The sequence below is a fragment of the Oryzias latipes genome, chromosome 6 (genome assembly GCF_002234675.1).
Source record: "Oryzias latipes chromosome 6, ASM223467v1".
Classification (NCBI taxonomy): domain Eukaryota; kingdom Metazoa; phylum Chordata; class Actinopteri; order Beloniformes; family Adrianichthyidae; genus Oryzias; species Oryzias latipes.
In genome coordinates, this window is record NC_019864.2 from 26,228,130 (window position 1) to 26,254,281 (window position 26,152).

The window sequence follows — 26,152 nt, forward strand, 5'->3', positions numbered from 1 at the left end:
AGCTTTATACACATATCAACAGAGGCTGACTTCCAGGCCAACAGTCTCGCCCACAACTCAGAGGTGAGATTCTGATGAACTCCTGCTGCGCTGCACAAACTTTGTCCAAGAAACAACACAGGTTTTGGGGATTTTGACTTAAAAAAATGATGATTGCAAGATCACTGGGAACACTTTTAAAGCCGAGCAAAATATGACTGGAGCAGGACTCAAGGTCTTCTCTGTTCGCACGGTGAAAACTAAAGTGTTTGGTGGAGAGCAGCAGATGTTTGCGTTACCTTGAGGTCCTCATAGGTGTCGGCCGTCAGCTTGGTGCTGTTCATGTTCAGGCTGCACAGACTCTTCATCGCTGTAAGATACAGAGAACATGCAGCTCAGAACCTCGTGGCAGAACTACAACGGGAGTTTGCATTTGAGCGTTTCCTCACAGCTCAGAGCCACCAGCCCGGCGTCCGTGACGGGGGTCTCACACAGGTTCAGAACCTGAAGGCAGGCCAGGTGCTCCGATAACAACCTCAGCCCTGCGTCGCCAAACTGCAGAAGGCAAATGAAAGGTGAGGCTGATTCGGGTCAAGGACAGCATCTGTCGGTTCTTTGGTGGAGGGGGGGCTGCACCTGTGTGGACCAGAGATTGAGCTGCTTGAGCGACGGGAGTTTGATGAGCTGCTCCGCACAGGCACTGGTGACGTTGGTGAACGCCAGGCTCAGGTTCTCCAAGTTTCCAAAGGAGCCCGAACTCAACAGGCGAGCCAGATCGGCATCCTACAGGAAGGGGGGGGGGGGGTGTTAATGAAGGAACAAAACAAATCTGCTAACAACCTGGTGTGTGTTTGTTGGGGGGCGGGGTCTCACCGTGGACTTGGAGGGCAGAGTGAGCCGGGTGGGGCCACCTTTTCTTTGCTAAGGAGACAAAAAAAAAAAAATCAAATCTGAGCTGAAGGCCCTGCAGTACCTATATAGAACTAAAGGTGGTGCAAGTGAGCAGCGGCATTTCTGAGAGGTTCAGGTTAAACTGATAAAACGGAAACAAAAAATTTCCTTTTCTTTATAATACATTATACAACAATCTTTTACTGATTTGGTTCCGACCTTTTAATTGTTTGTGAAACACCAGAGGGTCATTTAAGATATCTGAATCCTAAAAGAGCAAATTGATGCTGCTTTTTCACATGCAGATCACATTACAATGAAAACATTTAAAATAATTGATTTAAATAAAAAGCTAGACACAAAACGAAGCAAAGCTGCAACCTTGTGAGAGCATCACGCATTTTGTACAACTAGTGACGCCCGTCGAGACAACTGAGTTGTCATTTTGGGCTATAGAAATAAAAGGGAACTGAAAGGACGGCCTGAGGTGGACTCACCAGCTCTTTGAGCTCTCGCTGTCGGTCGCAGAGCTGCTCGTACATGCGGAAGCCCACCTGGGTGCTCTCCAGGGTGGAGATGATTTGTAGCTGCGTGTCTTTGTTCTCGATGATGTTGTACTCCAACATTAAGCACAGGATCTGTGAAAACAGAGCAGCAGCACAAACTTTAAAGACTTCCCTTCAACCATCAAATACACATTTTGTGCAAAAGTATCTCAAGATCCTGGCTAAAACCTCCTCTGAGGAACGTGATAACAGATGGTCAGACTGGTTGGTGTCTCATTTTTAAAAATCACCCTCAAGTTTCTAAAAAAATAAATCAGATTATCTTCTAAAGTATTTTTCTTGTTAATTAAAATCAGAAAAGATATGATTGTTTAACACCAGAAACAGCATCTATTAGCTACAGGACGTTCATCAGCCTGCCAAATAGGATAGAGTGAGGAAGAGGAGATGCACCTCCACCATGGTCTGGTTCCCTCGCAGGGCCAGCAGCATGCAGGGGCCCAGCTTGTTCTCAGCCAGAGACAGCAAGAACTTCTTGGTCTTGTAGCAGGAGCCCATCAGGATGTGCACCTGGAAGAGAACAAGACCTCCTCACATAAAACGATCGGCGCAACTGCATTGATGTTAAGGTTTCAGCTGTCAGACTCACCATGCTGGCGAACAGCTCCCCGTCATCATCGCAGGCCACGCCCCCTGGACTGTAAAGCTGAAACCAGCCGTCTTTACCTGAGCGCACACTGAGCAGACAGGAGTGAACCTGCAAGACAGATGGGACACGAGCTTCTGAGAGCTGAAGTAAAAACAAAGCATCCTAGTAGCAAAATAAAAGAATGAATCCACGGTTATTCAAAATAAAAGCATCAATGGGGGAGTTTTTTTTTCCAATCTGAACCTCATAACATAACTGTGTACAGTTGCCACAGCAGCATCATCAACACAATCACTGTGTGAGGGACCACGCTTTTGTTTCTAACTGGGACGCTGCAGTCTTGGCGCCACAGGGAAAGTGTTCCAGCAAACTGAATGTTTTTTATTTCAGGAAACTGAATGTTTTTTATTTCAGGTTGGGATTGTCATCTCAGTAAAAAGGCTTCTTCGTTGAGGAGTCCCACAGACTCTGAGACAACATGGAGCCCTGAACGAGAACCACATCCCCAAAAGAGTCTTCTTCACGTTGCCCAAATATTAAACAAAAACAGAGTTAACCCTTGTGCTTTCCTAGGCACTTTACCATTGGGAGTTGGGTCATCTGGACCCACTAGACAGTGCGCTGAACCTTTTTTCTTCAATGATTTGTGATCTTCACTGGTGTCCATGGATTACATGAAATCTTTCCACCTTTATCCACCTTTGTCATGGTAGGGAGAACACGTCAATGCAAGGGTGGGGTCATCTAAGTTAGCACAAGGGTTAAAACTTTTATGGATTTTGATTCTTTGTAAAAAGGTCAAAAAGTGCCTGCAGGAACCTGCACAGCTCTGCAGGTATTTACACCATAAACTCAGCAAACTCACCTAGAATAAAGAAGAATGTAGTTTATGTGATAATCTACCAGGATATTTACTGCACTGGAGCATTGGTCTTTTGTACTGTAGCTTTCACAATGACCACAGTATTTCTCTCACGTCATTTACTTCAGGTTAATGCCTTAACTGTTTCTTATAACTTATAACTGCTTTCAGCCCTTTAACTGCAGGAAACGCAACACAGATGTCCCCATTGGCTCTGTTCTATGTGGATCTTAAAGAAAACATGGAGGATAAAAGATCTTTAATAAGAGTGCTTTCATGTGACGGTCGCTTCATTGGAGGCATTTTGACAAGTCAAAAGTTTTTTGTTGTTGTTTGGAATAATCACATTGGAATATTGTGGAATTCGATCAACAATATTATTTTGTCTTGAATGATTAAAACTAAAAGCTATTCTCTAACTACGGCGAGCAGGACACTTATGTTTAGAATGGACCGGACCTCTGAACTCATGGACTTCTGCTTCACTCCAGTGAAAATGCTGTTTTTAACATGACAGAAGCGTTTTTGCGACGGCTCACATAGAGGCTCACCTCCTGCCTCGGGTCCTCAGCAAACCTTTGAATGACGTACTTCAGCTCCCTGAAACAGAGACAGGAGCGTTAAATCAGTTTGATGCCTCCTCCTCCTCTTCCTCTTCCTCCAGGAGCGAGCAGATGACTGCAGGACTTACTTGGTGAATTTGGCGTGTGCCAGAGCTCTGCAGGGAGGAAACAAACACATATGTGAGAAACAGCATGTTAACATGCTTAAGATCAGGGGTTCTATCAGATTTAACAGTTTGAGAACAATCCCATACATGAACTCCAACTACAAACCCCTTTAATAGTAAATGGCGTATACTTATATAGCGCTTTTCTACCTACAAGGCCCAAAGCGCTTTACAGTCACACACACATTCACACACTGGCGGCTTCCTCTGACAGAACCGCCAATGTCTGAACAACTCGATTAGGATCTGAGAGTCATATAAGCCTTTTTTTGGCCCTAAAAGAAACTTCTAGCACATTAAATACATTAAATTATGAAAAGTCTGAAATGCAAGGTTTCCTGGAAATCTCATATTAACTGTATTAAAAAACACAAATATCGCTATGCTGTGTGTAAAGGTAAATGGTTGTTAGATACCGGTGCATAATATTTATTATATAACTCCTTGATTACCCGACTTATTCTATTGAAATTTGGGGAAACACAATCAAAGCATTCAGAAAATCCATTCTCATTTTATAAAAGAAAAGCATCAAGAAGTAATGCACATATCTGCTCCATTAGTTTTAAATTTTAAGAAATCTCGAAATTCCCAGATTCAGTCCCAATGAGTATTTTAAAATTAATATATAAAGTGCATCATAAATGTTTACCGCATAGTATACTAAATTAATGTGAAAAAAAGAATACAATTTAAAAGAATTTGCAATTTTGAAAAACTTTAATATAAACTTTTGAGTCAACATACTCAAAAAAATTGTTAGAAATATTCCAAAAATATGAGCAATAAGAAATGTTTTGTTTATATTTTAGAGTTATGGTTTGTGTTAAAACTAAGGAAACTACATTTGTTGGTTTTCGCCATCTTTTGAAAGTATATATTTTTTTGTTTATTGTTTTAAGAAGGTAAAATGAAGGTAAAATTTTTTGTAAAATACAAAAAAAAAAAGTGTAGAACACATGAACATTTTGTACGCAATCATCCCTTGGCTTAAACATTTTTGGAGTTGTATTCTTTCCTCCCGCATTTATTCCAATCAAAGAATTTATTTTCTCTTGTTGGAGTTGAGTTGTCTGCTGGAGTGGAACCCTGCAGCACCTTTTTGTTCCACGGGAACAGAAGGATGTCATCAGCAAACATGTTTAACTCATAAATGTCTTAGCACGTCCACAGTCCTCAATGCAAACCAAATGCAGCAAGTCAGCAGATTATTTTGTTCAATTTGATGTTAGGCCTTCATACTGCAGTGTTTAAGTTAGAGGCAAAAAAAAATAAGTATAAAATCTATTGAGGAACTACAGAAAGGTAGCTATAGAAAGCTTCAATGAGAAGATACATATTGTTCAGAAAAGTCCAAGGGAAGCATGTGTTTGAACTGCAGTGTTGGTTTGTTAACTTGACTCGAATATGGCAACAGTTTGATACAAAAGTGGAACTGAAATATTTCTTTCTGATGCTAAACTTGAACAAAAATGAACAAAAAAGCGCTGATGGACTTCCTCCAGTGGCTCTAAAAACCCAGTGAACTCATTGTAAACAGTAGCAGTCCTTCCGTGTAAGCGTGAGGCAGATTTCAGTATGCGCTCATATGACTCATTGTGTTTTCCATTACAGGGGGGGTAATTGTTGCCACTGTTAATGAAGCCCCAGGCCTGGGACAGACCTCGGCGGAGAAACAACAGAACGTTGGCCGGTCAACGCTAATGACGCTCTGAGAGGGCCAGCCAAAAACAACCCCGGGGCCGCTTCAATCAACAACAGCCGACTCTCAGGGGGGCAGGAAGGAGACGTGGTGATGTAGTTCACCTGCGTCAGCAGCAGGATCCCAACAGGGCGCCATCAGAACCATGGCTGCATCCTCTGAGACGCCGACAACAACACGATGGAAGGTTTGCTCAACGCTGTTCTGCTTCAACCAAAGATATGGATTCATAAAAGCGAATTCTGTCTGTTTTATTTTAATTCAATTCAATTTTATTTGTATAGCCCAAATTCACAACAACAATCGTCGAGTGACTTTAAAATATGTGGAAGAAGAGGTGGAGCTTGTGTTTGACCCCACCCCTCCCATAGCAGCTGTTGCAACACGGCTTTTAAAAACTTGGACAACATTTACCGACATTTAGCGATTTTTTTAAATATTAAACATAACTGTATTAGAACTTTGTTAAATCTGCCCCCACATATTGATCTGTCAGTTAGTGATTGATGGAGACTCGTTTAAAGACTGGCAGACCTGTACTTTGGTGTCAGTGTTTCTCAACATGAACCTGTAAAAAAAAAACCTTTTGACAGAACTGCTGTTTACATTCTTGTGTTTGCTTTGATGCTTCATTCTTCCTGATCTCGTATCCTGATACATTAGAAACTTCAACAATGCTCCTATTTACCAGGTAATAATATGTACAGCTGTGCAGGTTTTACTTGTTTTGTTACTCCGACAAAAGTGCGTCAGTAAAAACTTCAAAACATATCATTTTTTTGTGTAGTTCAAGTTGTAAACTGACCAATTAGATGCTCCAATAAAAGTCTGTATGTCTGCTGACCCCCACGTTCTATAAACCTTCAACAAATTTCCAGTGGTAGGGGTGTGGACTTCTGACAAGCTCACTAATGATTGGGGAGAGTGGTTTCCATAGAAACAGTGACTCAGAGTGACCAATCATTGCTTACTGACGTCATCTGTTTCCAATGTATGACGGCGTTCAGATCATAAGAAAATAGAAACTGAATTGACTTCATTTGGTTGGGGACGGAAGCAAACCATTTTCTATGAGAGACGTCACACTCGGTGGGTCCAGTTCTCACGTAAGGTCAATATATTCAACATTAGAGGCCTTTGGCTCACACTGCACTTCCACCGGAGGCCTCCAGGAGGAGCTCATGCTATGATGTCCAATGACGTTTCTTAAACATGTATGCCAACGAGACTTCTGCACATCAATACTCACTCTTTAGGGAAGGGTATGGGTTGCAGCAGGCTGGCCAGAGCCGGCCTCCAGTCGTCATAGTCTGACCTGCAACAACAACAGAGAATCAGAGTTTTGTTGCAACAATTGAACATAATAAAAGTTTTTTTTCAAAATCAATTTCTAAATCAAGCCTGTAAAGTGATCGCTGGACAAAGAATTAAATAATAACTAATTGAAGGATTTATTGAGTCAACAACCATCCTAATTGTTGGACAGAGCCCCCGTAAAGAGAGTTGACTCTTTAACTTTGGAACTTCAGCTCTAGTGTTAACGTCCTTTGAACTACCGTGACTGTTCGGCCGTTCACGCCTTTAATACAATTCCAGCGGATTCTGAAGCGAGGAAAAGCAGCCATGGGATGATGTGCAACACTTTACAGCAGTACAGAGTTATTAACGTCAACCAGCTGTTCCTGACATGCAGAAAAGCTGTTCGTCCGCGTCAGAATCGGTTGGAATGGCGTTCATTGCATAAATGGTTGAAGGTTTACGGAAGATCAAAGAAAATGTGTTTTTCTGCTGTCGCCGGTGACGGCTCAGGTGTTAAAGGGGTAAAAGAAAGACTGCCGCACAGGTGCCATGTTTGGGTTGTGGACTTTCCTACTTAATAGTCGCTCTTTGAAGCTTTCTTGCTACTACTGGCTAGCTTGGCGCAGCGTCACTATGAGATCTGGCACAGTGATGCAGGACGATTGGGGTCATTTCTCTTCTTGGGCGAACCACGACGGACTATCTCAGGTACTCACAGCATCTTCAGAATGAGGGCGAAGCAGCCCAAGACCCGGTCAGCCTGCGCCGGCAGCTGGATGGACAGAGTGTTGACGGCGGGGCTGACCAGCAGGCAGTCGATCAGGTTGGGCTCGCTGTCGCCCCCCGCCGGGCCGGCCTTCTTCTTGACGTTGGCAGAGTTGTTGTTGCGCTCCAGCTCCACAAGGATCTCGCTGGAGTTCACGATGGAGGGTGGAGGGGAGAGGGGCAGAGAGGGGGTCGGAGAGGAGATGGGGATGGGGGGGTTTGTCGGGGCAGGATGGGGTGGCTGAGGGGGGCTGGGGGTGGTGGCGAGCGGCAGAAGGTTAGCAGGAGGAGGCGTTGGTGGCTCTGGACGCAACAGGCGCAGCGGCATGGGGGGCTTGCGGTCATTCAGCTGTTGGCAGCCGTTCCTGATCTCCTTCAGGCTGGGGGAGTTGTCGCGGCTGCAAAGAGGGGGGGGGGGGGGGGACATCAGTCATTATGTCATCTTGCAACAGTTTCCAACAGACACAGAAAAGCTCCCGAGAGTCCAGCTACAAAAGTGACGCTTCCTTCGGGAGCAGACGCTCTGAGGAAGATTTCTAGGGGGAATCAGGCGTTTAGAGGGGAGGGGGGGTCCGTGCAGTGAAACACAACACTGGCGGAAAACACGGCTTCAAAATAAATTCCCGGAAGAAAAAGCTCAAGAGATCAATGCTGCTTTTACATCATCCACTGAAGACGCAGAGGCGTGAACTGCAGGAACATCAACAAACTCATTTAAACACACAGAAGGGAAGCCGTTTTTTCCTTTTCTGCTGCAATTTCAGCTTTCACAACATTTTAGGACACGCTCGTTCTCCTACGGTGGCCCTGAAGTGCCAATCACATCCACAAACCACTCGACGAATTAGCATTTTAAACAACAATTAAAAAAAAAAAAGCAACATACCATTTTTAGAAATCGAAACACAATTCCAAAAAAATTAAACTACAAAAAAGACATTTTGGAAAACAAAATTAATTTTCAGAAATCCAAATTAGAAACACAAAACTACAGAAAATAGAAAAGGTAGCTACAATGGGACATCATTGATTAAGCATTTCTTTAATATACATTTTCAATGTCTGCATACTAATAATGGTTTTATGATCAGTGTGGAGAATATCCATTCATGCTGAATGACTTTTCCACTACAGGATCTTTTTATCAACCTTCCAATTTTTCCATTTGACCCACAGGCACAGCTGTAGCCTCACATTCTCACACAAATCTTTAGCTTCTTTTCCGGTTTTTATACATTTTTTCAGCAAATTAAAATCTTTTCCTTTATAATTTTTTGTTTCTGTCCAACATTTTCAAATAGTTTAAAATTAACCATTTAAACAAAGCATGACGTTTTTACATCTTTAAAAAAAGAAACAAATGAAAAATGTGACTTCTTTTTAGCTTTCTGGTCAGTTTTGTTTTCGCTTCCTCTCACCCTTTTTGACAAACTTCACATTTAATGGATTCAGTGTCAAATGTGTGTTTATTTATGACAAAGTATTTAAAATGGCATCATTTACATTTGTATGAGGACGTATATATAAGGAATTGAGTCTCTTTTACTTTTACAGTTTTATTTTCTAATCAGATCCTGACTAATCATCCCAAATTTGATGCATCCATATAAGTAGATCTCTTTTGTTTGTGTCTTCAGTACTTTTTGTGTTCAGTATTCAGTATTTTCCAATTATTTTGTTAATGTTTTTCTCATTAGGCTTTTGTTTTTTACATTGTCCAGGATCATGAGTCTTCTTTTATTTCCTCTTTGGTTTATTCAGAGAATTAAGTCATTAAAGAATATACAAAGAAGTTTTTGCAGTACAATTTTTTGTACTGCTTTTTCCAAAAAGGACAGACTCTTAAATGTTATGGTTTAAACTTATTATAATTATTTTTACTCATTTGCAGGTCTGCTGTGCAGGGATTTTTCAGATTGAGATGTTAGGTGAAGGTGAAAAACCTTTTTATCAATGTTTTCGTTCAATGAAACTGGACAGATTTCTTTTTTAAAAAGCTTTGAACTTGGAGAGCTTAAACAAGAGAGAAAAGTGTGAAAATGTACATGTCTGTCTGAGAAAAGTTTGCAGACAGGAGTTTTACAGCCTTAAAATGTAGAGTTAATATTAAAAAAAGAAAGATTTTTACCCATCGCCAGTTATTTTTAGAACACAGCTACCGTGATAAACGAGGCAACACTGTCGATTAAAACAAGTAATAATAGATAAACTAAATAATGAATTCACTCTTAAATCAAGCTAAAACTAAATATTACTGGCTTTGGAAAACTACAGGTTATTTTTCTTTAACACAATAATTAGATGTGAAGTAGTTTCATGTATTGTCTTTTCTATAATCGCTGGTGTTTTCCTGCAGCACAGTGAGATGCTGTGCATTAGTTTGGGGCTATAAATGACATAATGAGGTCTGATGAGCGATACAGTTCTGATCTGCCTTCCTGGCAGTGGCAGCAAATGACTGTTTGTACTGTTTCCCTCATATTAGAGCCGCAAGACGTGGAAATTACCAGTCAGGAGTTTGTCTAATCGATAGAAACATGAAACCAAAGGGCGGAGAGCCGCCGCAGGAGCTTTACGACCAGCCTTAAAGAGCTGCTGATGATGGCGACGCTTTAACAAATATTATAAAACGTCGCATTTGCCATGAAGATCCAACCATATTAGATCCATGGCGGTAAATCGCGGCAGCCTTCCCGCTGATGCAGTTCATAATGGTTGGTAAACACAGATAAAAACAGTTTGATTTTCATCAGGAAATGTTTGTTTGTGTGACGTGAAGCCCGTGGGGAGCAGGAACAAACCGGGAGGTGCGGCTGAATGTGGCGCGGCTCAACCCTCAGACAAACAAGACCGGCTAAAGACCCACGCCAATAAAAATGGGCTTTTTGCAGCATTTTTCTTATGATGGATATTCAAATTCAAATGGAATTCATATTTTTCCTTTTTACTAATTTTGTGAATCAGGAGCAGATGATAAAAAGCATCGTCTTTGTTTTGTAGAAAAGACGCTGGGCGGGGCCACAAACTCCCTGCTCCACTCAATTCCGATGCATCAACTTGCAGACCAATAGATCCACAAACATTGTTGTTTTCCTCGTCTGAGCTGGAATCTGGATCAAAACTGTACGGATGGACAGCTCCAATATTGCCCGCCATTTTTTTGAAGCAGCAATGTTAGGTTGGGGCTGTAAGCTAGCGCTGGGGTTGCTCCGCGCCAACTTTTGTCATATTCAAGTCGCACAGAGATAAGTCCATCAGTCAGATGTTTACAATAACTCTAGAGAGCTGTCGAGATGCATAATCGAGTCTCTAGAACTTCCACCGAAGTCTCTGCGAAAAACCTATTTGCATCGATGCTCACTAGATTGGGGAATATAGACCATAACACATTACGTATGAACAATTTTTGACCCCAAAAAGTGTTAAGTTGTATTTTTTAAATAAAGTTTTCGTCATCAGAACACATATTGGTTTGAGTCCCACTTTGTGGAACCAGTGACGTCATATTTGCCGTATAAAAAAAAGGAGTGAGGACGGTTTTAAAGTCCAGGGCACTAAATATTCCAGCACTATATACTTTTTTTTTTAGTAGTAAGAGCGTAAAGGAGGGAATTTAAGCAAAGCCAAAAACTTACAATACATATTGTGATATTGTACCGGAACCCTTTTTTTTTTTTTTTTTTAAAGAGTATGACTTTAAAAAAACTCCACCTGAATATGAATACGCCTTTCATTGTAATAAAATGATCAAATTCATTTTATTTCATAGTTACGATGTTAAGCAATGCAACTGTTTTTCATATACAATTTGCAATTACCCAAACAAATTCATAGTGCTTTTATTTTGGTAACTTAAATTATGTTTCTTCTTAAAAGGGAAAAGTCAACATTGTCTGATTTCCATAACAAAATATTTTTTCAGTGTAAGGAAAAAACAATAGAATGACTGTGCCTTAACCAATCAGGTCCTAAAAGGATGATTGAGGAAATAAAGTGCTGTTTATTTACAACATTGCTAAATGAAGCTTATCCCGTACTTTTAAATAAATAAATATATAAATAAATATCGGCCTGACAGCATTTTAAATGGACACAAATATCGCCAAATGAATTATGGAAATATAACGCCACATTGATTTTTTCCTACACCCCTAGTCTCATGTCGAACGTTCGAAGGGTTTTATTGACAGATTCGGTGGAAGGGGTGTGGTGTTCTATAATGCTCACTCCTGATTGGGGAACGTGGTTGCTATAGAAATGTAGATGGGCCAATCACGGCTTACTGAGGATGTTTGGTTCCAACATGGAGACGGACATAACGCGTAAAATAGGGCGACTGAATCGACTTAATTTGGTTGGAACTAGACACAAAGCCTGCGACGGACCAGGATGTCCCATGCCTTCGCCCACAAGTGGCCGGGATAGGCTCCAGCAGCCCCGTGACCCCGAAAGGGGGCAAAACGGATGAATGAATGAATGGAAACGAGGCATTTTCTGTGGGTGACGTGACACACGATTCATCCAGTTATACATTGTACAGTCAATGGTTTTTACTCATAAAAACACCAGACAGACATTGGGACAGAGCGTCATACACCTCCCCAAATCACTTCAACATAAGTGAGTAAACACAACCAGAATAAATCCATATAGAAGGCGGTCCAGGGTCAAAGACGGACTGTCACTTTTTTGAAAAAAATAGAGGCTTTTACGTGCACCTTATAGAGCGGAAAATGCCACTGGGAACGCTTTTAAAATAAATCTAAAGCCGATCAGACTGGGGCTTTGGTCTCTTTTTAGGACTGACCTGTTGATGAACTCCTCGTAACAGGAGTAGATGGCGGCCAGACACACAGCCACCAGGTTTGGCAGGACTCGCGGGTGAGGGCAGTGCCCTGTGGGGCCGTGCATGCTGCAAGCACAATCACCAAACAGACGTCAGGCGACCCCTTCTGTAAGTCGCTCAGTTGAAAACAGTGCTGTACAGACCTGTGGACAAACTTCTTGACAACCTCCATCCCTCCGTTCAGCTCGTTCAGAGCCAGAATGTACTCCTGAGTAAAGAGGCGCAGCCGCGGACACTTCCCAAAGTCCTGCCGGTGAGAAAACCAAACATTTCTTCATTTCATGCAGACATTTTCAGCACAGCTTCATCAGGAGAGCAGAGGTTGTGTGTCTTCTGACCATGTTGTGTTTGAGGATTCTCTGGACCACAGGCGTGAAGACTTCGATCACGACCATGGAGCGCGGCCGCTCGCGACAGTGCTGCAGGACACAGCAGTCGTTAGAGGACAAAAAGACGCCGTTTGTGCTCCTTTGAGCGCGACCTCACCTTGCAGAAGAACTCGCACAGGTCAGGAGGGGGGTGGTTGTTTTCCAGGAGAGGAGCGATGGCCTAAACACAAACACACGAGAATCTTTCCATGCCTTATCTGCTGTTTACTCAGGGAAGGAGGGCGAGCGACCGATCAATCAGACGACACAGGTGAGCTGCATAAACCTCATGATTTGGTTTAGCATCGTCAGCTCATTGAGGTCAGCAACAAGGAGCTAAAGGATACCAATGATTGGGAATGTGGTGAAAAAAACTGAAATTGACAGCATAAACTATGAACCTGAACTTACCACAATGATATTCTCATGATCCTGAGCGCTGAGGCTGGAGTTCTGCAGGAAATCAGAGTTAGAAAAAAAATGCAGCACACATTAGAACACACATCCAGCACTGCAGTGACAGTCTGTCATAACCGTTGGCTACACTTGAGAACTGGACTGAGTGATCCCTGACGCCTCACGTTCCAAACAGGAAGTACCTGCGAGCTCCAAGGGGGGGTGAAGGGGGGTCTAAGGGCAGGGATGCCAGTATAGCTTAGTCAGTTTGTTAGTTCATTTTAGTATTTTTCTATTGAACTCTTTGTATTCGTGATCCTTTTGATTTCATGTTTTACTTCGAAGCCCATCGAGACGACTGTTGTTGTGATTTTGGGCTATACAAATAAAATTGAATTGAATTGAATTGAATTGAATTGAATCCAAGAAGCCAAACTCCCATAGACTTCTATAGAGAAACAGTCATTACAATTTATTCGTTCTATTTGCTCTGCTACCTTTTTTTTAATATGTCCTTGATAATCCTAATTTTTTTCATCTTTATTCAGTAATCAACCCATAAACTGACCAATCAGATGCCTCAGTAAATGTAAGTGGTGCCTGCTGACCCCCACAAGAAAATGTTTGAAATGTTTGACAGATTTCATGTAGCCTGATTTCAAATGGTAGGGTTGTGCACGTCCAACAAGCTTACTCCTGACTGGCCAGAGTAGTTGCTATAGAAACGTTGACCAATCACCGCTTACTGACATCTGGATCCAAATTGGTGGCTTCAGTAATGCAAAAAGCAAAAATAAACAAATTTTAAAAACAAGCAGAGTGAATTGACTTGATTTGGTTGGAGCTGGAACAAATGAATGAATGACGTCACAATCAGTCAGTGCAGTTCTCAGGTCCAGTCGCCGGTCAGAACAGCAAATGGATGAGAAATAGCAGATTTCTAAACGGTAAAAGCCCAAAGCCGCCGCACTTTCATATCTGATCCTAAAAATTACTACATAACCTTTCCACATTTCCTGCTATCTTCAAGAGAGCATTTTGTAAAAATACATAATTTATGCAATTTTGACAGTCATCTTCTGGTAGTATTATGATGAAGAAAAGCCCCAAAAAGTTGTTGGACCTTTAAACATAGTTCATGATAATGCTGCACATTCAACATCAACGAGCTAAAAAACCTGTTTTTGGACTGTTGGAGGAAGTCGAAGCGCCGGGAGAAAACCCACGCCTGCATGTGGAGAACATGCAAACTCCACACAGAACGGTCTCAGCCGTGACTTGAACCAGAGAGCAGGGCTAACCACTACACCACTGTAGCCCATGTCCCCTGATATTAACAAAACTCCTCACTGCTGCTGCTCTTTAGAACCACTGGTGTTTTTTTAGAGGGTTTCCCTGATCAGCTGTGACAAAACAAGCCGTGTTTATTCCCATCGTCACTCAGTCAAACTGCACCTCTGCCAGCAGGGTGGAGATGATGTGCAGAGGAGCCTGATGGATGGATTCGTCCTGCAGAGGAGAGCTCAGAGCCATGTCCACCAGCGCTCGGATCTCCTTCAGCACCACGTCCCAGCGGCTCGGGTTGTTGAGGACCTTACGGTACTTGTAGATCTTTTTCTGCAGGAGACACAGCAAGGCGATCATGATCCCGACAGGTTTTCTTTGGGAACATTTTTCTCCATGAACATTGGAAGTCATTTTTTGTTTTTGGAGGAAGTAAAAGTGCAGTTTGGTTTCTATAAAATGGGATTAAGCTCTAATTAAGCTATACCTGCTTTGAACTCAATTATTTAAACAGGAGCTATCAGGTTTTGGTGTCAGTGGTTTGGTGTTCCTCTAGGTTCTATGATAGGACACCGTGATTTTTTTCTCTGTCTCTTGCCCCTCAACTCGGACTTATTATTTTTATTTTTTAATCATGTTAGTTTTTCTGTCGGCTCAAACCCAAGACATGTAAATGTTTGGTTTGATTGTTCACTCTCCTGACACAGTTGGAACAACAGCTTCATGCACAGGAGTTACATAAAATATAACAAAAGTTTAGTCCTAAACCTGACCTGAAATGGTTGCTGATTGACGGTTTTTGCTTTAGAACAATTTTTAAACATGTGATATGAGCCTATAAGGGTCTGGGTAGTGGAGCTCCTCTTCATCATTCAGATGTTGATTGTGTTTATGTTACTGTCTGGTCAACTGTCAGTGCTGAAAGTTGATTTTAATGAACTTAAATGCTAATGTCCTCTAATACAGAGTTTTCATCATACAACACCCATCTTATCTGCTGCTGCTCTTTAAAACCATTCATGCTTTTTACTTGTGTTCTAAAGGGTTGCACTGATAAGCTGTGATAAAGCAATCAATGTTTAGTCTTGACAAAGAGTTGTAGAAATTGGATGTAAATAAAATAATCAGGTTGATGAAAAAATGTTTTGGTGCCTTCAACACGTTCTTGTGGCACAATTGTCTGATGATGGAGGACATATATAAAAAATAAGCCTAAACTTGCTTTTCTCAGTATGTCTTTATGCAATTAGTAGTGAATGAGGAGCAGACAAAAAAATATTGTTAGTAAAAGCTCGCAGGTGTGAGGAGCTGTATGCTAGCGGCAGAATGGAGCGGATCAGGGAGCTTGTGGCCCGCCCATTGTAGTTTTTACGTAACTACGATCTTTTTCGTCGAGCATTTTTCCGTCAGCTCCTGATTCACAACGATTTAAATAAAGAAATACTCGGAAATGCAATTTTAAGCTTCATTTTCCCTTATTTATGCCCTCAATGATCAGAAACAAGCCACAAGAACATGCTAAAAACACCAAAAACACTATTTTTATAGGAGTGGGTCTTTACATTTCCTGAATTTTTATCAGCTGTAAAACGGAAGCTGAGAAACATCTTCTAGATCCACCTTTAGAACTGAATCCTGGGTTTTAACAAAGATCTGAATATTTGTGTCAAATATCATCTGTGTTGGTCTCTAACTTTATGTTCATGTCTACCATGGTCTGCCATTAAAATGCAAAAACACAAACAGAAGAACGACAGCCTGAGTAAGACCTCTGATATGTGCGTATAATTCTGCAGCCACAGGAAGTGATTGTGTGCACCCTCAGGCACACTTCCCTGCAGAGTGCAGCTCAGGTTTTGATCCTGACAGTGGTCTGAAAGAAAATGCAACAACAAAAGGCTGCATCCGGTTGCTGCAACCTGATGAGCATGCAAGCGGCGTGTGAGCGGCCGCAGCTCTGGATTCCTCCTGGAACGGCCAGATGAAATGTTAAAGACACGGGAACCGTACCTTCCACTGCAGGGAATGAAACCACTGGTCCCTTAAGTAGCTGTTTGCAGCCTGTAAAGACACACAAACACACATTCTGTTCACAAAAAGTTCACATTTCTTTCAAAACCGCAACAGTTCATGTACACAAGCTGACTCCTCTGAAAAACAAAACTTCCCCTAAACAAACATCTTACAAACCACTGCTAACCAAATAAATGTACAGAAAAACAAAATTATTTTGGTTTATTGTGACATACTTTGAGAAGGATTATAAAAGGAAAAGCCTTTAATAGACTATGTTGGGCTGTTTTTCCTCTAGTACTACATCAAACATGACGGTGCTTGAGAAGAAACTTTAAATGTCTAGTTTATTTTTGAAAACAGGAACAGCACAAAGCAAATACAAAACACATTCAGCATTCGTATGGAGTGATTTTTGTGCCATTATATCAAGCGCAACACTCCCTGTTTTGAGGGTAAATCTTTACAAAAGATTATTTTGCACTTCAAACTGAAAAATGCACTTAGAAAGCAAAATTATGTGCAGAAAAAGAGGAATTCTCTCTTTTCTGTGCCCAAAACAGAGCAGGGCACCGCCTTATAAATGTGCCACAAAGGCCAGCCAATCACAGACATGTACGGGTACATGAAGGTTCATGCTGATTGGTCAGGAATTCTTCCAAACCTGATCCAGTCTATGAGCTGATGTTTCGTTCAACGAGAGACGTAAATGTAAGATTTCCTGAAGTAACCCCGTGTTTTATTACGTATCATAGGTCTAAGTGATGCTGAGATTTTTTCACCTGATGGATGGCAGCAGATCCTTAACGAATGACCAGCAATCAGCTTTGACGCCACAGAGAGTAAAAGTGTTGAGAGACTGAGCAGAGCAGATTAACCCCACAAAGACAGAATAATCCCAGCATTCTTTGCTCTGCTTCCTGTGTGTGCGCTCGCTGCCACGCGTCCTTGAGTTTGGCGACAGTAAAACAACTGATCGGCGGCGAAATAAAAGGTCAGGCCCATGTGGGCGCGGCGTGTTTGGAGGAAGAGACGGTCCATGTCGTAGACGGCTGAGCAGGAACAGGGTGTTCAGAACAGTTTGTGCTGTCGTCACTCAGATAGAGAAGACGAGATCTGTGAGGAAGAGCTGCTGAGTAGGAGTGCAGCCGTTTCCAGGGATTTTCCTTCATAAGACCAAAACTGCAGTCAGGAATCCAGGAGATCCTCTCAGACTCACAACACAACAACCGTGTAGAGAACAAAAAGATGACGAATGGTCGAGAAGAAGACCCAAAAAACATGGGAAAAGCAAGAAAGAAACCGTGAAACACCCCAAAAATATCCTGTCAGAAGTGAAAGAGACGTGAAAAGATTGAAGCTCCAACGAAGAGAAACAAAAAGTCATACTGACACTGAAAACTGGGAAGCATCAAACCAGACACAACTGCCAGAAGACACACAACATTTGTCTACGAGAAACTGAAAATAAAACAGTTAAAGAAAACCAACAGAAGAATAGAAACAAACAAGCAAACAAAAAGAGACGTGACAGGAATCAACCACAACAAATGAAGTGTACAGAGAAATTCAAACAAAAAAAAAAAGGAAAACCTTCAAAAATCATTCAGAGGATTGGAGCCTCTGCAGTATTGTGAACACAAAAACTGTGGAGAGAGCTTCATGGTATGGGTCTTCATGTTTGAGAATTCGTCACCAGCAGACTACATGGTACCTACTAGGGATGCAACGATTCCTTTTTTTTTCTCTACGATTCAGTCCAGACTTTCAATTTTTGGGTCCACAGCTTTTATGTCGGATTTGTGTATTAAAAAAACAACATAAAACAAATAAATAAAAATTGGGAATAATGTTTTTATCTGCTAATAAGCAAGAAGAATGAATAAAAGCCCTTCAGCTGGCTTATACTAAGCGTGGCGACATGTAATAAAACGATAAATCCTTCTGTAGCAGCTGCTGTAGGGATGCAACGATTCCACGATCCGGTTCAACGTACGCTTCGGCTTTAAACCGAGAGTTTTGGCATCCCTACTACATGCTGTAAATTTGGATGAGGTAGAATGATGGTACGGGCTGTTCTTCCGTGCTTTGGACACATTTTGGATGGAAACTCTTTTACACTGCTTGACTGAGCTACAGAGAAAGGCCCATGAGGACCCAGTTCAGAGTAAAAGAACTGACCTGGACCCTGAAGAACCTGCGGTGTGTTTTTGTTTAACTGTTCCTTTTAGAAAAGAAAGTTTGCTTCTGCTACTCAACAAAAAGAGCTTCAGAACCGTACGGGTCGGCTTTCACTGCAGCCGATTAAAACTCTTGGGAGAAACATCTGGTTGTAAACCCCATGCTGTCCTTTCAGCTTCTGGACCAACCAGTTGTAACTTACGAGTCAAACACTGAAGAAAAAAAACAACAAATATATTTGTTGTAAAGAAAGGAAAAAGCCACGGCTCTGCATCTGGCAACATGTCACCATGGCAACCATGAGCTGAAGCTGAAGAACAAACAAGCTTTCATACTTCTAGTATGAAAATAGTCCATTAAAAACCACAAAGATTGCCGCACATCCGTCATTAGATGTGACAACGAGCACTTGGGGCCCAGGCTGAACAGATCTTGGTTGCTGGGTAAAATAAGAAAATATACTTTAACATAGAGATTTGAGAACAGCTGCAAAAATTCATCAAAGAAATGTAAAAAATACTGTATGGTTGCTATGGACGACCACCATCGGCGAGGCTTTTCTTTTGAATTAAAATGTGGTTTCACTGTTATACTTGTCGATTGTAACTACAGCTGTAACTGCAGAAGAGCTTTAACTCTGTTTTACGTTTGTGGTGCTGCATTCACACCGAACTCGGAAAAACGCACGCTTAAGCGACCACTTTCAATGAAAAGTCTATGTAAACACACGTGGATGAGCATTCAAAACTCTCGCATTCACTTGTCGTTACGCACTTTTTTAAGTCCATTTTCGGGCTCTACGTACAAAACGTGTGTTTATTGAATTAAAAGCTTAACCTGCTGGACCAAAGATTTGGATTTGGTAGTGATGTACTGATGGCGTCCTTTACAATTCACGGAAGTGCCAACCGTCTGAAATTTGATTTCGAAGGAGAAATGAATTAGTGCGCTTTGTGCCCGACTGTAATTCTATGACACCAAGGCTTTGATTTATCGGAAAAAAGCTGTGAAAGAAAAAGTCTGGAGCGAGATTCACGAGGTTTGCACCGCTTCGACATTTCGCACCAAGCTTTTTACACGTTTGATCACGTGAGCTGGTATCGGGTGGCAACAGTACACTGTGAACACCAATGCTGAAACCATCACATGGTTGCTTTATAGGTTGGATTTTCACGACTGTTTAGTCCTCTTGGTTAGGGTTCCCCCGTAAAGATCTTGGTTTTTGAAATATGTTAAATCTGATTTGTTTATGAAGGTGTTGTTGGTGGTAACCAGAGTAGCAAAGCTGCATGTTTGAAAGCAGGACAGTCAAAGTCAGCGCGCTGGCTTTGGTTTTGCAGTCGTCTCCTAAAGTTTGGACTCCGTCAGATCTTTGTTTCCCACCTGCAGCAGGACGGTGCCGCCGGGGAAGCTGAGCTGGATGCAGTACTTGGGTGCATTGTCCCAGGACAGGAGCTGCAGGTCTTCCATGGAGCTGTAGGACAACGACGTCTCCATATAACCCGTGGGCTGCAGAGGAGGGAAGGCAGAGACATGTGTCAACCACTAGCCAACATTTACCCTTGAAGCTGTGTATTTACACAGAGCTGCTGGAGAAAAAGACATTTATTTTGATTAGCAGTCAGCTGGAAAGACCAGAAGAAACATATCCCAGGATAACCTGCCCTGGGTAAACACCAGTGCACAAAAATTCAAATACATCAATGCTCTGGGACAACACACAGAGGAGGCTTTATCAACTACTGCACTTCCAAGTCAACACTGGATGCAGAAACAAGGAGGAAAATCCATTCGGTCCCACAAAAATGGGAGCAGGAAGGCGGAGGTGCGAGAGCTAAAGCTGCAGCAGGAACCGCAGGAGGAGCTCCAGGAGTTTAAATGCAGCTCTAAAAAAAGAAGATAGCAACTGAATCACAGCTGAGCGTCACCCACAGGTTAACTGTAGATACCCAGGCAGCCCACCGACATGTCATTCGGGGGGCTTTTCTGTGATTAAGGGGCTCATTTCCATCACTTTTCAGTTCACTAAAGCGGCTTTCCTTCATTCTTTTAGGAAAAACTGGATATGCTAATCCCCCCCACCCCCCCACACACACACGAGCCACGCCGACGTCATGATTACAACACAAAGTATGTCTGGCGTCACTGAAAGCAAGTCACGGGTGAGTCTGCACTGATGCTGGCACGTGAGTCACTCTTCTGAGGAAGAAGGAATACCAGGAAGGAGTGGAGCAGCAGCCGACATCCCAGAAGACCCGCGCGAGTCCAAACAGGTCCGGCAAAACACGCAGGCGTGAACGCCACCGCACAGCCTCCTTCCTGTGGGAAGTCTGCACGAAGGAAGCCACAGGACAGGAAAACGTTCAGACGGACGACCAGAAGGAAAACAGGGGACACGAGGAACTTTCTCATGGAAAAAGGGGAAATGTCCACATCAATTTACTGTCTCTGTTCCTTCAATCCATGTTCATGAAGACGGAATGATCAGATCATTAGAACGCAGTGGAAGATCGCTCCTCTTCATGAGTTCAGATGACAAGTTAAAACGAGAAAACACCATCAAATGCAGCAACAAATGTGATTTATCCTCAAGAAACACTCAAAAACCCCAAGAAGACATCAAAACTTTCATTCCGAAATGATTTTAGAGTATTCCTAGTGCCGTCTAAGAATTTGTAACTTTCTGTGAGCATCAGTCGATAAAGGTGAGTCATCCATTTTGCCATAAAACCAAGTAAAGAACCAAATCCGATCTGGCAAACGGATCAGAACAGAAACCACCCTCTGAAAGAAAAAGCTACAATTCCTGAGAAATCCACACTGCTGCTCCAGCAAATTCCTTCCTCCTACATTTATTTTCCTGACTGATTCAGGCTGCAGCCTGCCCGCACTTCTACCCAACATGACCCAAATGGGGGATTTCTCCAGCCCTGCATCTGGCATGTGGGCCAAAGCTGATCGGTCATTAATGACGGAACATCAGCGCATGTCTGCCCCAAATGTGTCCAGTATCTGCAGAACTTCTAATCACATCTAAAAGCATTCTGAAATCTACCAAAAAAAAAAAAAAAAAGATTTAAATTTAGGTCAACAGGACATCCTTAACGTGACCAAACAACATAAAACACGCCGGCCTGGTTCCAGGAGGAGGAAGAGTTCGACTGGAAATCCATAAAAACTGGGATTTTCAGGAAAACTCGTTTATGCTTGTTAGACATCACAGATCCAAACTTCCAACATGGCAGACATATTGACTCTTTGAGAACTAGACTGAGTGACCCACTGGTTCAATGGTCATTCCATTGGTCAGAATACCCATTGATGTTCTGCTACCTTTTTAATAACATATTGATAATCCTCTTTATTCTTTTTTTTTTTTGTAGTTCAAGTTATTCAAGTTATAAACTGGCCAATCAGATGTCCTAACAAAGTAAGTGGTGCCTGCTGGTCCCCTTGATTGACAGATTCTCCTGAGTCCCCATTAAATTGGTAGGGGTGTGGACTTCCAACCAGCTCACTGAATGAACTCCATTTGGTTGGAGCTGGAAGTTAAACCATTTTCCAAGAGTGACGGGCGTGGAGCTGTGAACTGAAGTGTTTGTAAGCACATTCCAAAAGAAAGGATTCAGCCGGGAACCGAACCAGGAACCGTCTTACTGTGAGATGCGCACGTATGAACAGGCAAAAGAGAAGCAACGGAAAGGCTAAACATTTGTGGATCTTCATGAGTTTAGTCTTAAAATCCGAGAATCGTAAGTCATCTTTAAGGGTTTAGAAGTCAGCTGTTGTCATTTTGTGTTTTTTCTTCTTTTCGCCAACTGGTTTCTCCAACTCATAAATAAAGAAGTCTGGTTCTTCAGCCTGGCTTGTGTTCAGTTACCCCTGTGCTTGCGGCTTCTAAATGGCCAAACACACCTGATCAGGTAAAGAGAAAAATGGGGCAGGGGCGGCATCTTGATTGACAGATGAAAATTATCTTCTACAGTAATCTGGCTAACAACCTAAACCATCTAAAAGTTTGCTTAGTTGGACTTACTCTGGATATTGATTCAATTAAAAATACAATGAACATACACTCACCAGAACTTCTAATGTTACTTTGTCCCGCCCATTTTCATTGTTGAGCTGGGCGTTCACCATTTCATGATACAGATTCTACAATTACCTCCCTGGTGTACATATGTCTAGGATACAAGCCAAAGAGTCATGTGACCAAATGCCGTCCATCCATAAGTGTAGAAAAACAGCAGAGCTGGAGTCGGACCCCCCTGTTCCCCTTTGTTAACATCAGCTCCACGGTTTCTGTTTGGTCTGGTCTCGTATGCGTTTAGCGCCACCATGAGGAGCGGCGATGAGCCGAAGTTTCTTCAGATTCAAGGGTTCAGCTTCACTGTGGCACCTGGAAAAATCTTTTTTGGATCCGTTGTCACGAACATGTCAGAGCAGCGGCGAGCAGACAGGCGCTCCTGTCCTCCAGCTCCGCCTCCATGAAGCAAACAGGCAGCACCTTCTTCACTTCCTCCCCAGAGCTGAAGAACAAACAAGCTGTAACCTCCCCTCTGGAGCTCGGAGCCCCCCCACCCCCGTCGTGAAAGCGCACACATGCAGGACTGTCATCACAGAGGGCGTCCCGGGCAAATATTGGTTCTAGGAGAAACGTTTCTGTGGAAGAGCAAACGTCAGCTACTGTCTGTCTGTCTGCAGCAGGGAGGGGGGGTGAGGATGATGATGTTTATGCTGCACGAGATGAAGAGCCACATATGAATATGGCTGCAGAATGGGGGGGGGTGGGGGTGAAAGGAGAACAAATGGTGTTTTGCCACTTAAGGGGCAGAGCAGAATGGAGACAAACAGAAGGGACTTCAGTTTTCTGATTACTAGCTGGGGTTACCATGGATACACCGTCCAGCTCTAGAGCAGCCACCCCCCCCATCCTGATTCTCTTTCTTCCTGTCTTTCCTCTTAACTCTATTTCTTCACCCAATCCTCTTTTTTTTTCTTAATTGTCTCCCTCTGCTCTGTTTTTCATCATGAAGGAAAGATGAAGGCAGCTCCGACGCAACCTGCAGCCTCTCCTCTCCCCCTCTGTCATGTTGCCGTAGCAACAAGAGGAGATGTAAGTTATGCCCCCCCCCCCCCCCCCCCCCCATCTATCTACAGGAAGCAAAGCAGGCAGAGAACAACAAAGCAGAAACTAATATGAACCAAAGCCCGAGTCGTGCATTATGTGTCATGGAAATGAGTTTCCTGATAAGTAAGAAGTGCACCTGCACACGACGCCGGGCAGGTAAAAACCAAATCCCACTTCTGCCCAACCTAAAACTGTGAAGCTTCAACTTATTTTATGCTTCTTCAGATTCATTGGATCAATGAGAAGTTAACATAACATGAACGCCTGGTTGCTGACTAAAGCATCATGCATGTGAAGATACTGTTTTACGCCTCCTTCTGTGTGTGTGTGTGTCTGTGTGTGTGTTCACTGTTTCAGCGCTGCCACATTTGTGCACACAGCACTCACTGTTCCTGTACAACCATATCCTCCTGATTTAATATATTGACGATAGAAAAAAATTTAATAGAAAAAAATTCAGACGCATCAGATGAAAAATCTGAATCTGGACAAACTGCAAAATTAGAAAAAAATAAAAAAAGCAAATGTCACTTTTTCATGAAACGTCAGGAAATAATCCTGGCCAATAAGGGGCAAAAATTAGTCAGAAATAACTTGGTAGAAGTTTAAAAAAATATTTCTAGTCCTACAAACCAACCACATCAATCTGTCTGAGGTGAGTTTCTATACTAAACTAAACCAGTTTTGAGTCGGATTCCAGCTCAGACGAGGAAAACAAAGATGGATGATCAGAATGGAGCAGAGCAGGGAGCTTGTTCCCCGCCCAGATTATTTTCTACATTATAAATAAGCTCTTTTTCAAACGGCATTTCATCCATCTGCTTCTGAATCACAGCTATTTGAATAAAGACATATGTTAAGAAATGCCATTTTAAGCTTAAATTTCTTAACATTTGTCTTGCATCATCAGAAAAATGCCACAAGGACACGTTAAAAACACCAAGAACACCAATTTTATTGGAGTGGATCTTTAATTAATTTTTTAAAACATGTCCTTTTTTCTAATACCTTCATATTTTATCTGTCGGTGTCGTAAAAATGGCTTTTAAAAATCACATTACAGCCATTAAAAAAAAAGTCTCAGACTGAAGATGTTTAAAGATCATCAAACCCGTCTTTGTCTTTTCCTGCCACTCTGAGATGCCGTTTCCAGTAAATGAGTTTCGATCATCTTCACGAGTATCGCTGCGTCACGGAGCATCAACCCATCAGCTCCATGACAACAGCAAGCTGCATTCAATGCCCACTGCAGAGCAGGAAACTTGGATGGGGTGACTCAAAGCAGGAAGATCCTGAGCAGAACCCTGAGCCGAGGCCTGGGAGTCAAACTGCAACAACATTTCCCAACTGGTTACCTGGACTCCTTTTTGGGTCAGAACAAACACATCTGGACCAGTCCACTCCACCACGACCATCAAAAGCGTCACTGCAAGGCAGATCAGGACAAGACATCTAATAAACTTCAGACCTTCTTGCACAAGTTTCTCTTTTTTTCACCTTCCTCTCTTTGTGTGTAAATTAAAAACAGAGGAAGTGACACAGCAGGATGACAGCAGTGCTGAGAGCTCTGAATGAAGCCTTAGAGCTCTGAGCAGCTTTACTGCAACGCAGAAAAGGAGAACCACACGCTTCCTACTGGAAACGGACAGTAAGGGGGCATTTCAGAGCACTTCTTCCCGTTCCTGTCAGCAGCCATGGTCGCTCGTCTCACCTCCCAGCGTCTGTTACTAAAAAAGAATCCCTCTGGAACGGAAGAACGTGCAGCAATGTCCCAGATTCAGACGCCAGCCGCGTGCAGAACCAACACCTGCTGTCAAAATCTCAAAGGCGACCTGAAGCTGAGGTCGAGGCTTCAGCTTCGTTTGAGGATCTGTGGTTCTACACAACTTCCGGTGAAACTCCAACAAGAAACAAAAGAGCTAAAAGTGACAGCCTGCTAGAAGAGGAGGAGGAGGAGGAGGAGGGCGGCACACAACTTCAAACCCAAGGCCTTATGGGAGCACAGAGCACCGCAAAGCTGAGCAAGAGCTTGAATGCCATGTAAGGGTGGCAGACAGGGTCAAACTTCAATGTAGCATTCCAGCTGAACCAACGTATCTTATGATCAAAAGAAAAGTGGGATTAGCTTAAAGATTTGACTTCATGTGCTCCATGCTAAACAACAACAGCAGGCAAAAATGTAAACAGTAGATACATAATGAACAATTATAAACATGAACAATAATTTGCTTAAGTAGTTTCTTTATCCCTTGTGCTATCTTAGATGACCCCACCCTTACATTGACGTGTTCTCCCTACCATGACAAAGGTGGATAAAGGTGGAAAGATTTCATGTAATCCATGGACACCAGTGAAGATCACAAATCATTGAAGAAAAAAGGTTCAGAGCACTGTCTAGTGGGTCTAGATGACCCAACTCCCAATGTTAAAGTGCCTAGGATAGCACAAAGGTTACTGCAGTAAAACAAGACAAACCCTTTGAACCACCGTTATTCTACGACCATTTACGCAATTAACGCAGTTCCAACGGATTCTGATGCAAAGAAAAGC

General features: G+C 42.5%; 1 protein-coding gene across 2 annotated transcripts in view; it reads right to left on the reverse strand.

Annotated features, from left to right (window-relative positions):
• The window catches only part of cmip (c-Maf inducing protein), a 43,857-nt gene that overhangs the window by 4,246 nt on the left and 13,459 nt on the right, over window positions 1-26,152 (reverse strand). The window contains exons 1-20 of one of the 2 annotated variants that reach the window (XM_023955993.1): window positions 20,689-20,983; window positions 19,855-19,980; window positions 16,288-16,338; window positions 14,449-14,610; window positions 13,009-13,050; window positions 12,716-12,778; window positions 12,568-12,648; window positions 12,373-12,476; window positions 12,191-12,295; window positions 7,335-7,781; window positions 6,569-6,634; window positions 3,579-3,605; window positions 3,439-3,487; window positions 2,026-2,133; window positions 1,830-1,946; window positions 1,368-1,508; window positions 853-900; window positions 616-762; window positions 429-534; window positions 279-349 (exon numbers count right to left, since the gene is read on the reverse strand). In XM_023955993.1, coding sequence (XP_023811761.1) covers window positions 279-349; window positions 429-534; window positions 616-762; window positions 853-900; window positions 1,368-1,508; window positions 1,830-1,946; window positions 2,026-2,133; window positions 3,439-3,487; window positions 3,579-3,605; window positions 6,569-6,634; window positions 7,335-7,781; window positions 12,191-12,295; window positions 12,373-12,476; window positions 12,568-12,648; window positions 12,716-12,778; window positions 13,009-13,050; window positions 14,449-14,610; window positions 16,288-16,338; window positions 19,855-19,980; window positions 20,689-20,883 — 2,256 coding nt within the window. In that variant the 5' untranslated portion in view covers window positions 20,884-20,983. Of the gene's footprint in view, window positions 1-278; window positions 350-428; window positions 535-615; window positions 763-852; window positions 901-1,367; window positions 1,509-1,829; window positions 1,947-2,025; window positions 2,134-3,438; window positions 3,488-3,578; window positions 3,606-6,568; window positions 6,635-7,334; window positions 7,782-12,190; window positions 12,296-12,372; window positions 12,477-12,567; window positions 12,649-12,715; window positions 12,779-13,008; window positions 13,051-14,448; window positions 14,611-16,287; window positions 16,339-19,854; window positions 19,981-20,688; window positions 20,984-26,152 lie in introns of those variants that run through there. The other variant, XM_023955992.1, reaches the window with a different exon arrangement.